This window comes from Mesoplodon bidens, assembly GCF_964165515.1.
Source record: "Mesoplodon bidens genome assembly, chromosome: 16".
Lineage (NCBI taxonomy): Eukaryota > Metazoa > Chordata > Mammalia > Artiodactyla > Ziphiidae > Mesoplodon > Mesoplodon bidens.
In genome coordinates this window covers 49,564,021-49,580,753 of record NC_138173.1, presented here as the reverse complement: position 1 = coordinate 49,580,753, position 16,733 = coordinate 49,564,021, and the positions used below count along the sequence as shown (strand labels likewise).

Below are 16,733 nucleotides of genomic sequence, written 5' to 3'. Positions count from 1 at the left end.
TTCAATGAAGAAAATATTTGTTATTTTCTATTATGTGCTATCCTAAGGTAAAATATCCAGAGATATTTCAGTACAGTCATGTACGTGTGTGTTCACACATGTCTATACTCATGTGTGATGGGGCTAGGGGAAGGGATAGACAGTAGACAGACAAACAGACAATTACAATGCCATGAGCACAGTGAGTTTGGAGATAAAGACAAGTGTGGCATGAATAGGGGGGCCTAACCAATTTTAGGGGCTTGGGAAAGCCTCCAAGGGGTAACCTAAGTTGACATAAAAATGACAAATTGGAATTAGCTGAAGAAATAGTTCAAGTTGGAGATAGAAGAGTGAATAGCATATGTGAAAGCTCGTAAGTGAGACCCAGCATGTCTTGTTAGGCAAACTGCAAGTAGTAAGATGTTGTTTAAGCACAGAGTGTAAAGGGATAATGATGAAGTATGGTGCTAAGAGCAAAGAGGAGAGCCAGACAACTAGTCATATGTGAGAGACTTAGGACTTAGCCTCTAAGGGCAGCCCATCTGCATAGTCTTTTCTCACATCCCAATCAATTTTTTTTCACTCAGTGTTTTTATTACTCTGTTCAATAAATATGAGCAACAACAATGTGCAAGACATGTGGGTGAGACAAATCCACAAAACTCAACCCTTATCCTTCAAGAGCTTAACCTCTTTCCTGACTTGATTTTCTTTATCCTTTAAGTCTTAGCTCAGACTGTAGAGCTCTGCTTTTTAGATTGGGTAAGGAGCCCCTTCTGTGTGCTCTCCCTGTGCTCTGTGCCTACCTTTATCAAAGTCCTTATCACACGGGGTTGTAATGGGCGATTCTTTCTTATTAAACTGCCACCTCTAGGAGGGCAGGGACCTCTCCACAATGCTTGGCATATGTCTGGAAAGGAAGCACTTTCTAATAAATATATGAAAGACACATCAACAAAGATATCTTTCGTGCATTCAACAAACACAACTAATTACTATATGGCAATTATTCATATAGATGCTAGAAATTCAGAGGTCAAGTCAAATTCCTGCCCTCAGAGGTTTATGGTATAGAATGGAAGCATATGACAGTTTCCATGTAAGGTTTCTAATAAAGTGCTGTCCTTTAGTTTCTTGGATTGTCGCTTGGATGAGATTCATTTCCGTGATCTATTCAACTGCAGTCTCTTCTGTTGATTTATTTATTTTTTACCTGTAAAAGTTAGGCAAAAATTTCTATATTGCATCATGCCAAGCAAATGAAATAAACTAAACACACAGCATACCTTATTCCCTAGGCCAATTAATCCTGGAAAAGGATGCTGTGTTGCTGTCACCAGTAAGTAGTCTGTGGGTTACAAGTACTAGGTACTCTGCCTGCAATTTTGATAGCTGCCACTTGCTGACAGTAAACTTTGATATTTTTAGAACTCACGGTTAAATAGCTGAGAGCTTATCAGAAAGTACGAGATTTAGTTAATTATACTTTTTGAGTAAAAAATTTTTAAATGATGAAAATGACAATATAAAATATTGACTACCCTGTAACTAATACAGTGCTTTTTCTGTCTAGATGATTTATTTCTTTTCGAGAGCCTTTACTCATTTCAACCAGAAGCAGTTATAAAACCATTTAAAATAATTATGATAAGTATCAACAAATATCAACATTAAATGCTCAACTATAAATTCTGTGCTGATAGTATCATCATAACAATCAACTTTAATATTAATTGAGCATTTACTCCGTGTCAGATATTTGCAAAGTGCTTTGATATGTCTCTTTTGGTACTAACATTACAAATGCCAGTGCTTATGCTGGTCTACTCATTCTCTTTTGAAAGAATCAAAAATGCTATTTTATTACCTGCCTCAATTAGAAGCTCAACTAAACACCTGGGTAAAGAATAAGTTTAGTCTTATTCATTTTTAGGCTGCAAATGAAAAACACTTCTTTTCCCTCACATGTGCTTATGATCAATTCTAGAGAGAATTTTCCAGATCTGAAGATCAGAAGTCATTATATAAACAACTGGAGGTCACAACATTGTTATAAAATAATTATTTTAATGAACTATGCTTTAAAAATAGCAGATGTGTTAAAGATCAAATGAATAGTTTGTACCTATTTATAATCTGATTTTTAAAGCACACCTAGTATTCTTTCTTAGCAGAATAATTACATCTGAATATTGTATGCTTCTTTAACATCACCTAACCTAGAACATATGCTGATATTTAAAGACATTAAGTCAATATTTCCTTGGCTTGTTAATAAATAATAATTATTAAATATGTAGTTGTCCAATATTCATAATTATTTTATTTCTCTCTTAACTGGATATGGTTTTGCTTTAATTTACATAACTTCATTAAAATTACTCTCTTAAAAGTTGCTACAATTCTTTTGAAATCAGAGTCTGCATTCATTCATTTATCCAGTCAACCTGCCACCAAATTTTTATCATGTTGCTGTTACTTGCCTGGTACTACTCAATGATTTCCAAACTTGAGTGTGCATAAAGTCAACTAAGATGTTTGTCTAAAGTGTAGGTTTTTGAATCTCACATCCAGAGATTCTGATCCTGGGATAGAACCTAGGTATCTCAAGCCTACCAAGTACACCCAGGTGATGCTGATGCAGAAATAACACTTTAATGACAGTGAAAGGACACATCATCCTTGCTGGTCTTGTGGAGCTAATAGTTGAAGAGAAGGAAGAAAACATGGGAGGGATAGTTGGCTTAAAGTAAAAGTTTCAGCTGCAGTATGTTTTAGCATGCCTGTTTGGTTTTTTGTTTTGTACTGTTTTGGTTTTTGATCAAGGAATCATAGACCTTTTCAAAAATTTGCTGGAGCTACACATCTTCTCCCCAGAATAAATGAACAAGCACAAAATTTTGCTCACATTTTTGTATGATTTAGCTCCACAATAAGAACTCTTGGAATTAAGCTATAGTTGGGCACTAAAGAAAAGCGGTGAACTTGGCTAGGGTTGAGGATGGATTGGGGTACATTGGAGGAGACTGAAGGGGACCAGGAAAGGCTTCGTGGAGGAAATTCTTGGTTATTTGTGAAGTATGAGTAAGTTCTCCTGAGGCATATATGGAGGATAGTGGTAGGAGGGAAGTCTTGAGATTCCAGCGGACAAAGACCCAGAAGTGGGAGAGAGCCTGCCTTAGTTAGACAAAAGCAAGTATCTTGTATGTAGAGGTTCGCTGTGCTACAGAAAACGAAGGCCATATTACATGATAAGGAGTTTGGACTGTGTCTTACATTAATTGTGGAGAGAAATAAGTACACTGATGATTTTGGTCAACAGAAGAATCTGTTTATGCATGCTGGAGCCTTATTTGCAGAACTTATAGCAACACATTGTCCAAGTACAACAAGAGAAAGTATTTCCTCTTTGCAAAAAACCTCAGACAGTATCTCTCAATGGTTTTCAGCATTCTACTCACCCTTTCCTCTTCCTCTGTCTTCCCTTGGGGGATACTGGAAAGAAAGTTTCTTGCTGCTTTTTAAACAGAAATAAAAAGAACAAATCTACCTCCCTTGAACTTGTTTACACTAAAAAAAGAAAAAAATTACCAGTTTCAATCATAAGTTTTACAAGGTCCTGACTTAATTTTTAGTAAAAAAGCAAACCCATAAACTCTCTGAGATGGCTGTCAGCCTGGTCTTTTAGGCACCAGAAGAGGTCTGGTCAGTGAGCCACTCACTCGGAACTGATTCTGTCAGCCACACGTGACGCCAAGGGAACTGAAATAAGTTTAAGGGACTGTGTGTTCTTTACAGGGGTCTTTAGTGCCATGTAATTCATTTGGCACTCATTTTTTTAATGTATCCTTAGAAAAGGGAGGAATACTAGAAGAAAGTTATTTTTATTTAGAACTAAAAACAGAGAATCACTACAGTGTATATTTCTGAACTTTGAGAAGTATGGTTTCATTGTCACAGCTTTCATGAAAATCGTTTGTTTTTTTAATGTATGGAGTAGAGTGTACTCTTTCAGCACTGTGCAAAAGCACTCAGAGACAACAGAGTGTGAGTTCACTATTTTGTTTTTATGGAAGAAGAATTTATCATGAATTTTGAACAAATGCAATCATCATGTCACTGAGAAAAACTGAGAACTGTATTTTACTGGGGTTTTGAAACGAGTCGCTGTAAACAATGTATCGTGTGTCAAGAGTTTGAGAATACCTGGGTGGTTGATAAACTCGTTTTCATCAAAGTTCTACATTATATTAATATTTGTAAGTCAAGGAAGGGACATTAAAATATATATTGTCAAAACTTAGATGAAAAATTTGTGTAAAATTTAAACATGTATAATGAAAACTAATACTATATAAAACAATCGTAATAGAATCGGAATAAGTGAAACTGGGTTCTCTGAAGTTTCTCATTATTTGGGGCTGAGGTTTTCTGTAACTCTGGAAATGTATCTTTCTTAATCACAACACAGATTCCCATGACCCTTGCTGTCTCAGGCATTTTTCACACTTGCACATCTTCCACTAAACATGTTCAAAGATATCTATCAAATTACATATCTACATCAGGGCTTCCGAAGCTTAAGAAGCAAATAAGGTACTCCTTCTTAAATAATGGTTAGATTAATACACTACACAAATTCTGGTGATTCCCCAATGATTCAATTCCATTTGAGAACAAATGATGCCAATTAAGGAAGACAGTGTCATAAAGGAAGGTTTCAGGAAGTAAAGATGCGAATTAAAGGATAGGTTGGAATGGGTGATCTTTTCAAGGATTTTTCCAAGTACCAATTATGAGTAAAGAAAGGGAAAAAAAAATACACGTGCTGCATATATGGAATCTTAAAAAAAAACGGTACTGATGAACCTAGTGGCAGGGCAGGAATAAAGACACAGACATAGAGAACAGACTTGAGGACACAATGGGGGAAGGGGAAGCTGGGATGAAGTGAGAGAGTAACATTGACATATATACACTACCAAATGTAAAATGGATGGCTAGTGGGAAGCTGCTGCATAGCACAGGGAGATCAGCTCGGTGCTTTGTGTCCACCTAGAAGAGTGGGTTAGGGAGGGTGGGAGGGAGGCTCAAGAGGGAGAGGATATGGGGATATATGTATCCTTATAGCTGATTCACTTTGTTGTACAACAGAAACCAACACAACATTGTAAAGCAATTATACTCCAATAAAGATATTTAAAAAAAAATACACGTGCTGGATTCAGCCAATAAAGCACCCTATTATATGGCAAGAAAAGCTTAGGATTCTCAAAAGATTGGAATTTTACTTTATTAAAGAATAAACATTTGAATTAAAGGGTTGTTATTCAGGCATCTGGGTTCAAAATAATGTAGACCTTAAATTAGGTAGTCAGTCAGCAAAGGGACTCTGGTTTCTTGTTCTTTGTGCATAGTATTCTGCTTGCTCCATATAAAAATGAGGAAAACTTTCAAAGGAAATGGGACCTATGGATTTGAGAAAATTGGTCTTTTTCATCTTGAATTTCTCCAGCTTATTGCCTACATACATGTCTTAATTAGCTCCATGTCTATCTCACAGTTTTCATCACTCTCAATATGCTTATGTATGTCTATAAATGTCGTATTCATTTTGCTTGTTTAATTTAGACTTATTCATATAGCTCATGTTTACCGTGCTTCTGTGTAGTTTATAGTTATTGGTTAGGGAAGCTTGGTTTCTTTGTTTAATTTTTTATTAATATTCATAAGTACTCTACATGTGACAGTCTTTTCAAGGCTTTTATATGTATTACTTCATTTAGTTATCACAGCAATATTAGAAAGACATTACTATTATTAGAGTCATTTTACAGATGAGGCAACTGAGGGTCAGAAAGGGTAAGAGCTACACTCTAAACCCAGACAATTAAGCTCCAAACTCTTTTCTGTTATACTATCTCTTGAGTTCTATAGGCACACGTATGCAAATACAGTGACACAGTCCTACTCTTTAGAAGTTAATGTTTTATATTTTGTGTGTTTGTTGGGGGGGATTGGGGAGATAAAAGGAGGAAAAATTTGGTTGATGACTTTATTGTCAGTTATTTTCTTCATTCATACTTACTTTGTACCAAACCACCTATATCTTCTTTTCTTTTTTTTTTTTTTTGCAATATGCGGGCCTCTCACTGTTGGGGCCTCTCCCGTTGCGGAGCACAGGCTCCAGACGCGCAAGCTCAGCGACCATGGCTCACGGGCCCCGCCACTCCACGGCATGTGAGATCTTCCTGGACCGGGGCATGAACCCATGTCCCCTGCATCAGCAGGCAGGCTCTCAACCACTGCGTCACCAGGGAAGCCCCACCTATGTCTTCTTGATCTTTATGTCTCTTTAAGTATCTCTCAATCTCTATCATGTCCTTAATTCTTAATTAGTCAAACTGTATGTTATTAGATCTTTTAATCTTCCTACTTACATCCTCTTTTCTTTTGAAACTTCTTTTGAACTTTTCCTTCTACTTATAGATTCATAACTATGAATGTAGATCATTGTCATACAACTCTCTTGTCATTGGCATATGTTCACTCTTTTTTTATAGTTGCACCAACTTTGCTTCATATATTTTCCTATCATTTTCTTACATACTCATTGAAAGGCTATCGCAAATAAGTACGTAATCTGTTCACCTATGGACAATGGAGTAACAGAATATATCTCCAACATACAAAAAATAGTGTGGCACATAATGACAGATTTATTTAATACAGCCTCCTCCAACAGAGATCACAGTCCTAAGATTCAGCATTGGAAAACAAGCCCTCTATCCTCTAACAAAGAAGATGGAGGCTTTGAAACAGATCTTTAAAATGAATGCCCTGTTTCTGGAGGGAATTATGCAATAGAATGGACTCATGTATAGATATGTTGGGTTGGTCAAAAGGTTTGTTCGTTTTTTTCCGTAAGATGGCTCTAGTAGCACTTAGTTGTCTTTGACTTCATTTGAAACAATTTTGTTAGATTGTATGTGACAGCTGTCATATCAGCGTGCATTTAAAAAAACTTATCAAAATGGGTGAATTTTTGTGTAGCCATTTTAATATTGAAGATGGAAGAAAAACAACATTTTCGGCATATTATGCTTTATTATTTCAAGAAAGGTAAAAACACAACTGAAACGCCAAAAAAAATTGTGCAGTTTGTGGGGAAGGTACTGTGACTGATTGAACGTGTCAAAAGTGGTTTGCAAAGTTTTGTGCTGGAGATTTCTTGCCGGACGATGCTCCACAGTTGGGGGTAGACCAGGTGAACTTAACAGCGATCAAATCGAGACATTAATTGAGAACAATCAATGTTATATCATGCGGGAGATAGCCGACATCCTCAAAATATCCAAATCAAGCGTTGAAAATCATTTGCACCAGCTTGGTTATGTTAATCACTTTGCTGTTTGTGTTCCACATAAGTTAAGTGAAAAAAACCTTCTTGACCATATTTCTGCATGCGATTCTCTACTTAAACATAACAAAAACCCTCCGTTTTTAAAACAAATTGTGATGGGCGATGAAAAGTGGATACTGTACAATAATGTGGAATGGAAGAGATCGTGGGGCAAGTGAAATGAACCACCACCAACCACACCAAAGGCCAGTCTTCATCCAAAGAAGGTGATGTTGTGTATATGGTGGGATTGGAAGGGAGTCCTCTATTATGAGCTCCTTCCAGAAAACCAAACAATTAATTCCAACAGGTACTGCTCCCAGTTAGACCAACTGAAAGCAGCACTCAACGAAAAGCATCAGGAATTAGTCAACAGAAAACACATAATCTTCCATCAGGATAACGCAAGACCGCATATTTCTTTGATGACCAGGCAAAAACTGTTACAACTTGGCTGGGAAGTTCTGAATCCTCCGCCATATTCACCAGACATTGCACCTTCGGATTTCCATTTTTTTCGGTCTTTAAAAAATTCTCTTAAGGGAAAAAAATTCAATTCCCTGAAAGGCTGTAAGAGGCACCTAGAACAGTTCTTTGCTCAAAAAAGATAAAAAGATTTGGGAAGATGGAATTATGAAGTTGCCTGAAAACTGGCAGAAGGTAGTGGAACAAAAGGGTGAATACGTTGTTCAATAAAGTTCTTGGTGAAAATGAAAAATGAGTCTTTTGTTTTTACTTAAAAACTGAAGTCACTTTTGGGCCAATCCAATAGATCCCTTTGTCAAACTTGATGGTCTCATTTCTCATATTTGCTTTAATCATTCCATGAGCTATTTCTTCAAATGTCTGGTGGCAACCACAAACTCATTCCATCCTTATTAAAAGTGTCCCACTGTATGATTTGAGCAGACCATTAGGTCATTAATACTGGACAAATTTCAAATCAGGAAAAAAATGCCCATGGGACTTGAATTGTAAAACATAATTGTATTATTGGAGTTAAAATGTTACTACATATAAAGAATCTCTTGAGATGAGTAAAACTTAAATTCTAAACAATTTGAGCTCTTAGTTCATAACTGACTCAATAAATATTTATTTAATGCCTGTCATGTATATTACACATGGAGTTTACAAAGATAGCTAAGAGATGAAGACTTCTCATCAAATGCTTATAGTCTGATGAGGAAGAAAAGGCACATTTATAAAGAGAAATACTACGATAGGCAAAATGAGATATGCCACAAGAGAAGCAATTTATCTGTGCAATGAAAATTTATAGAAGAAAGAAGAGAAAAGGCTTCCCACATAATATTTTGTCTTGAAAGATAGTTGATTTTGGACTTGGGAGAAAGGGATCAGTTCAGTAAAGTTCTGGTCATTTATAAGCCCAGGATACACTTGCACAGTCCTGAATTAAAGAGAATAAAATGTTTATCTTGAAGATGTTATTTTGAAAACAATTAGAAAACATTGTTTAACTAGAGATAATTTTACTGTATTAGGAAAGGCTAATATAGAGTTCGTCTTCCCTTGTGCTAAGATAAAATTTATATTCTCGCCTTTATCTCAAGGCTTCCAGCCTTAGTAATTCCCACTGTAGAACTCTATACTTAACAAAAAGGACATTTTATGAAAGCAAATAATTTCCAGCTTCAAATGCTAATAGGAAAAAAGGAATAAAAATCTATCTTAGGGCTTCCCTGGTGGCGCAGTGGTTGAGAGTCCGCCTGCCAATGCAGGGGATATGGGTTCGTGCCCTGGTTCGGGAGGATCCCACATGCCGCGAAGCGGCTGGGCCCGTGAGCCATGGCCGCTAAGCCTGCACGTCCGGAGACTGTGCTCCGCAACGGGAGAGGCCACAACAGTGAGAGGCCCGCGTACCGCAAAAAAAAAAAAAAAAAAAAAAAAAAATCTATCTTAAATGCTTAGTATCTAAATAAGTTCACTGTCTGCCTTTTCACTTGACGTTCCCAACACATTCAAATGACTCATGAATCTCCTTTATTTCTTATCTTTTTTGATCTTAGATAACCTCAATTTAATTGTGCTGTGAATTTCACAACCCTTTTATTGGAAATATCCTCCTCATCCCTCCCCTAAAGTCCATGTCTTCCACAGCCTCCCAAACTAATCTTTTCCACTAAACGTTTTGAGCAGTTTAGCATCTCCTGAATTTTTCCCTTGCCCTTTTTCCTACAATACTAATTATTTGTATACCTCCCTATGACCTCTTCATAACAGCAACCAAATGCCTAATCTTACTAGAAGTCCACAGTAAGGCAAACACTGTTTTCTCTATATATAGATCGACAAGAGAAATATTGTCTTTATGTTCAGCAAAAGATGTCACCTATATCATTTAAACTCAGTACTAAAAGACATGCTGTGATATCACTCTTTGCTGGTGCCCAGCCCTTTTAGTAGGGTGGGGGCAGGGCAGGGAGGGTGGTTACAGCAGAGACAGCCCTGGAGCAGCAACCAGAAGACATAACAGTGTTGGGAAACTCCGTCAGATTGAGTCATTGCTACTACCAGGCTCTGAAAGAGAATCATGGGGGTTATTTTGCATCTTCTTCAAGTGATTGTGAAAAAGACAAACTAGTTCCATATGGTGGCAGGGAGAGAGCTCAGAGCCAAAATAAAAATCTGCTCAGCTTGTCAGTATGTGAGACCTTAAAGTTCAGATATCTAAGAGTCTGTCTACTGTCTAAAAGAGCTGAGGCCAAACTTCAATTTGTCAAACATACAACTCCCACTGCCTTGAATAATGAAAGAGACTCCCCCCGCCCCCACCCCACACACAGTGAAGATGTAAAAATGTGAGAAGTATAGCAATCTCTTAAGTAGACAAAATTAGAAACTAGATGCCTGGGATTGGGCTGCCTATTTTAAAGAAAATAAAGTTATAGAATCACTTATATGTTACAGAGGTATATTTTGAAACCTACTCTTCCATAATAGAGTGCACTGTTGTCCTACATTCATTAAGAAATATGATTTAGTCTTTCTAGTTACTGAAGTTTCTGTAAGTGAAAGAAAAGGAGTAACTATATTTTCATCAAGAATGACTAGAAAATCATGACCAGTTTCAGTATGCATGAGTTTCATTTTCCCTTCAGATGCTAATTGAAAAAATAAAAATGTTGACATTCTTTAAAGTCACTGACCAATTGGTACTCATAATTATTTTCCCCCCTTAATTAGGAAAAATGGTTTGAAAAGGATAAATGCCATGATTCTATTTTGTGGCTGCCTTTTTGGTCACAGTTAATGGTATTTTTTGGAGTTTCTGTGCTGTTCTTATTTTGGGGTTGGTTGTTGTTGTTGTTTTGGCATCCTTCATGTTTTTGTTCCTAAGCCAGATACTTTGCTCTGGAATAACACTTGGTTTTTATCTCCCAACACATCATCCATCCTGTAAGCCATATCTGCACCAGCTGAACATAAGAAATAAATGTCCAAGATTCTCATGGTGTTATTTTGGGGGAAGCATTCTCTCCACACTTTAAGTCCTTTTCACCATAGTCATGTGCAAAGCTGACTTTGCCCCTTATGTGTATTGACTTTTCTTTTGTAAAGTGATGTTCCATTATCAGAATAGAGAAAGTCATGGATAGTTAATTATACATATTTTAGAAATTAACCTGAACCATTAATAAAAAGAACCACATATTCTGTTTGAGCCTCAATTCAAAAAGTTTTCTTATCTAATTCGAAAAAATACTTGGCATTAGTGAATGGCCAGCTCTTAGTCTGTCCCTATCAGATAACCAGCTACAGTTGTTGGCTTTGGATCAATCATTGCTATTCTGTGCTAGGTAAGAAAGAATGAGCCCCTTAACTGTGCAGAGGACCTATCCTTGACTACACTGTTACTACCAGAATCCTTGTGGGGTTCCACAGAAGCATAATTGGGCTCATCTGTAAATTGCTTAAACTAGTATTGAGAAAAATATTTTTAAGAAATGCCATCTCTATTTCCCAGTGGAAGAGAACAACTCTTATTCAGTCTTGTATGGTGAAAAAATCCACTGTTCCTCAAAATACTGGTCTCCTCTACTTTTTTTTTTACTGAGATATAATTGACAGATAACATTATATTAGTTTCAGGTGTACAGCATAATGATTTAATATATGCATATATGTATATATTGCAAAATAATCACCACAATAAGTCTAGTTAGCATCCATCACCACACATAGTTAAATTTTTTTCCCTTGAGGTGAAACTTTTCAGATCTATTCTCCTAGCAACTTACCAATATACAACACAGTATTATTAACTATAATCACCATGTTGTACATTGCATTCCCAGGATTTATTTATTTTGTAACCGGAAGTTCGTACCTTTTGACCACCTACACCCATTTTGCCCACCCTTCACTTCTACTTTTATATCATTGCAACCAATGTTCTGGTATTTACATTGCACTATCTTGGGACTGTTCTATGCTTCTGCTTCTTGTTTTCAAGATCCCTACTCTGGGCAGGCCCTTAAGGAAATATTTTACACCTTATTTGTCCTTTATTTTTTTTTCAAAATAATTTTAGCTGAAGAATTTACCATAAGCATGTTTTCATTTTGAATTTGTTCTCTGATATCAGTTGGGTATGCACACAATATAAATAAGTTATTCAATAAAACATAAGAACTAATAAGAAAACATAAGTTTTCTTCATTTATTCTACCTGCATAATATATCAGACATTTTCATATACTGGAGTCTCTGAGAAAATGAGAACAAAAACAGAACTGGAAAGATCAAGAAGAGTGTATGTGTCTGTGTAGTTTTTAATTATTTCAGTTGGTTGACAAGGAAATGGGATGTTGAATAGCTAAATGAGATGCAAAAACTATCCTTCTGAAAATGTGGCCCACGTATATTTTGGTTATTAGGGTTATTGATATTTGGGTCTGATTTTACTTGCTACCTTCAGCCTACTGAAAATTGATTATACCCTTCATTAGTTCACATCCATAATGTCTTTATTCAGTGAATGTTGAGCCTTTCCTCAGTATCAGACGCTGTTTGTTCTAGATTCTGGTGATTCAGAGTTGAGTAAGACACAGCTTATGCCTCAAGGAGCTCACAGTTGATTATGAGAGAAGACAAGTAAAAAGACAACTAAAATAAAGCACAATAAGTTTCATCATAAAGGTATCCATCTGATGTTCTTTGAGATCATACTTGAAATGAATCTTAAAGGATGAGTAGGAATTCAGCAGTTAGAAAGGCCTTCCAGGGAAGGGCCTTCCAGGGAAAGGGGACAGAGAAATGAGAATGTGATGCTTTGAGAGAACAAGTGTTTGGTAAGCCTGGATCATTATGTATGTGTGCAGGAAGTAAGAGATGGGAGGTGTGGGGTTGGCGTGGGAGGAAATAGACAAGGGCTATCTTCAGAGTCCTCATAAACCACAATAAGGAACTTGGACTGTATCTTTCATGTGCTGGGAGAACAACTGAGGGCTTTTAACCAGAGCAGAGGAATGACGATGAGAGGCATGTTTTGAATGAGCCACATGGAGAATGGATTTTAGGGGGAAGTGGAAGGAGCTAGGCTCAAGACATTGAGACCAGTTGTAAGACTTTTTTAATAATACAGAGAAGAGCTGCCAGGACACAGAGAAGAGCTGCCAGGACTAGACGACTGACCTTCAAGTCTTGATTAAGTGGATCTGGAAAAATGTCTCCCTTTACTCACAGACCCTAACACACATCGTTGATGAGTTCTGTTCTGGTGAAGGCCAGGACAAAACACTGTAGATGTTTATTCTACAATTTATTCTAACCCTAATGTACATACTTGCATACATATTTAGAGATATGTAAAGGCACCCTTAAACTTGTGACAGTTGATGGTATAGTCATACAATAGCTGCCAAATTATGTTGGAGAAGAATATGTAATGACATGAAAACATAGTCATAAAATCATATATGAAAAACATTGTTAAAAAGCATGTGAAGGGCCTCCCTGGTGGCGCAGTGGTTGAGAATCCGCCTGCCGATGCAGGGGATACGGGTTCGTGCCCCGGTCTGGGAGGATCCCATATGCCGCGGAGCGGCTGGGCCCGTGAGCCATGGCTGCTGGGCCTGCGCAGCCGGAGCCTGTGCTCCGCAACGGGAGGGGCCACAGCAGTGAGAGGCCCGCGTACCGCAAAAAAAAAAAAAAAAAAAAAAAAAGCATGTGAAGTATGATTCCATTTTCATTTGTGTTTATACATGAGAAAAAACTGTTTTAAAGGGTACAAAATTGACATAAGGGATTACTTCTAGAGTGGTAAATGAGATGGGCCTGTGGGCAGAAACTTTACTGGCACTGTTCAAAATGTTTATAGAATATGATCAGATATTACATGTATACTTAAGTATAAATAATATTTTCTATTTGAAGAGGAAAAAGAACAAGGAAAAGACTAAGTGTATATAAACCATAATGTCAAGAGTAGTTATATTTGGAGATGAGCTTTGGGTTACTTTTTATTTTCTTTTTGCTTTTCTCTACTTCCTAAATTTATAATTGTGCATTCCTTTTGCCTTGGTAACACAAAGAAACCATTGTAAATTATGAAGCTTGAATTATAACCCTCATATAAAAGTATAAACTATATTCAGCACATAGCAGTCACTCAGTTAATATCAACTCAACATTTGTGCTAAATTACCTGCAAAAGACAGTGTAGAAAATCACTGTGTCCTGGAAAGTCTATCCCCATTAGTGAGCTTAAAGCTACTGCAGGGAAAGTGGTATTGACTTACCTTAAGTCAGTAAGAAGGAAAGTCATCACAGTTTATAGAGAATCCAAGAATCAGGTTGGAATTAGCATCCCTCATGCACTAGTGCCTGTGGGCTAAACTTACTCACTCCCAGTGGAGAGAGAGATTTCAGGCCAGCAGAGTCATAGCTACTTAATTTTGAAATCATTCATCTTCCCCCAGACTCTGATTCTGTGTTCACCAAGCAAGCAACTTTCTGATTATAATTTGGCTATGTGAAACTCCCTCTAAGGAGACCATGAGACTGGGCCCTTTATTTTGACTGTAAATGGAGACCTGACATAAGTCCCCCTTAGTTTTGCAAGTGTATGTCTGTCTCTGAGAGGCTGAGAAAGTTATCAAATTAAAACTGCAGACCAGATCTAGAAGGTGGTGAATTCACCCAGGTAGCATGTCCTAGGACTCCCTTTGGTAACCTCTCACCTTACTTTGCCCTGGTGAAACCCACCTCCACATGGGCTGCCTACAACGTAAAATGTGAATTCCCAGTTAGAAATTCTACAGTTTTGCATCACCAGTGACTTTTAGCCTGACTCTCAGAGTTTTAAAATATAAGCTTGTATGTGATAGTTCATTAGAAGCTTCCTTCAGCCTTCTGTTAACTACAAGTTCTATTAATTGAAACCAATAAAACTTGAGTAGGGTTTAATTGTATATTTTGCTCTGGCTAAAAAATCTCTGCAGAATATGTGTGAAATACTTTGGCACAATTATATAACAGTACTGTTATTTGCTAAAAACATTATCAACCTCACAAAATAATAATGGGACATATACATATACTTAGGTGCAAACACAAGTCAAATATATACATATGAAAAAAATATATATATATATCTTCAAATAGTAATTGATCTTTATTATTTCTGTTTAATAGTAATGTAGAATTTTGTTCAGAGCTGGCCTAGGTCCTAGTAGTGTCTCACTCATACAGAGATTTAATCACCCATTGTCTATACGATGGATAGGATTCATAAATGAGACTCAGGCACAGAAGTGGTAACACACATGGATTTGAAGGGAATATTGCTAGATAATTTTGATGGATGAGAACCGAAGAGTTTTAGGTGGAGTTAGAGAGAGGGGTAGGTCTCAGTCAGAGAAGACTGAATATCAAACTGAGGCTACTGACAATCTAAGTTTAGCTATTCTGAGCCCTGATGAGCCAGTGAAGGACCTGAGGAAGTTTACATTTGTTCAGAGTGCCCAGATGGATATGAAAGCAGCATATGGGATCCACAGGGAATGAGCAGACGTTAGGGAACTACATTAGGCAACTACTGTGATTTGTTCACTAGTTTCTGAATTCTAGACCAATATTCTTCAAAATGTTCTCCTTGGATAGTCTGCAAGGAGTAATCTGAGGTGCTAGTTGAAAGTACAAATTCCTCAGCCTAGTGAATAGGTCTTTTTCACAAATGACCAGATGATTTGATATATGGGCAACTGTTAGAGAGTCCCTGATCTAGGTTAATGTAAATTTTATATAAGGAATGTTTCTAGAGAGTTAAAGCAGGGACTTTGAAGAATGCCATATTTGAGGTTAAACAGTTGGGGTTTTGAACTTAGTTTTAGGAATACCACCAGAATGTAGGTCCCTCGAGGGCATGGCTTTCTGTCTGTTTTGTTTGCTGATATATCTTAAGTGCTTAGAACAATTTCTGGTATATAGTATGTGCTCGAGAAATATTTGTTCACTGAATACATAATGACTAATAAGAGCTTGGATTTTAAAGTCAACCATAGTGAAATTCCAGCTTATTTAGCCTCTCTGAGCCTTGGTATGCAAAATTTTGATATTGATACCTGAATCACAGATTTAATATAAAAATTAAATTAAATAACAGCCAGAAAGCATTTAGCAGAATGCTTGGCACAGAGTAAGTCCTCCTTTAGCACATCATCAACATTCAATATTAGCACAGTGATATATGCTATAGTGACACTCTACAGGGCATTTTTTGTTTAGAGATAAATACTTATAGTAATAAAATAAACCCGTTTTCCTTTTGTGGATCCTACATTATCAGAAAACCATATGAGTTTAAGTATGCATAGTAAAATAAACATCAAGCACACAAGCCACAGAGAATTTTACCTATATGTAATTTGGAGTCCTTCCTTCCTTCCTTCTCTTCCCTCCCAACCCCTTCTCTCTCTTTCTTTCTGTTCAGGGAGCTTTGGTCTTATACCAGTTTGTTGGAAGGGCTGAATTCAGAGAAGGGAGAAACTGATGAACAAGGCAAACATTCAGCAAACCAGTCTTCTGGGTTCTGTTACTCTGTTGAATGGCTTATCTTTCTTTTCTTTTTTAACTTCAGGTTGTATTTAAAGGGTCACACTGGGACAGCAGGAAAACAAAGCAGCCTGATCTTACACGGTGCTGATTTCAGCACCAAAGATGCTGATAATGACAACTGCATGTGCAAATGTGCCCTCATGCTAACAGGAGGTAAGTCCTACGGGGCCTTTCTCTGAGTTATGTCTCATTGGTTTAAGGCTTGAGGTTTCTTATCTATGAGAAAAGACTATGATCTTCTGGTCAGGAAACTTAAGAGCAAGTCCCT

At 37.0% G+C, this 16,733-nt stretch overlaps 1 protein-coding gene across 1 annotated transcript in view; it reads left to right on the top strand.

Annotated features, from left to right (window-relative positions):
* ANGPT1 (angiopoietin 1) overlaps nucleotides 1–16,733 on the top strand; it is a gene marked incomplete at its 5' end in the record, with an annotated part of 250,400 nt that overhangs the window by 219,529 nt on the left and 14,138 nt on the right. Inside the window, one exon of the mRNA XM_081258821.1 lies at nucleotides 16,488–16,618. Coding sequence (XP_081114947.1) covers nucleotides 16,488–16,618 — 131 coding nt within the window. The remainder of the gene's footprint in view (nucleotides 1–16,487; nucleotides 16,619–16,733) is intronic.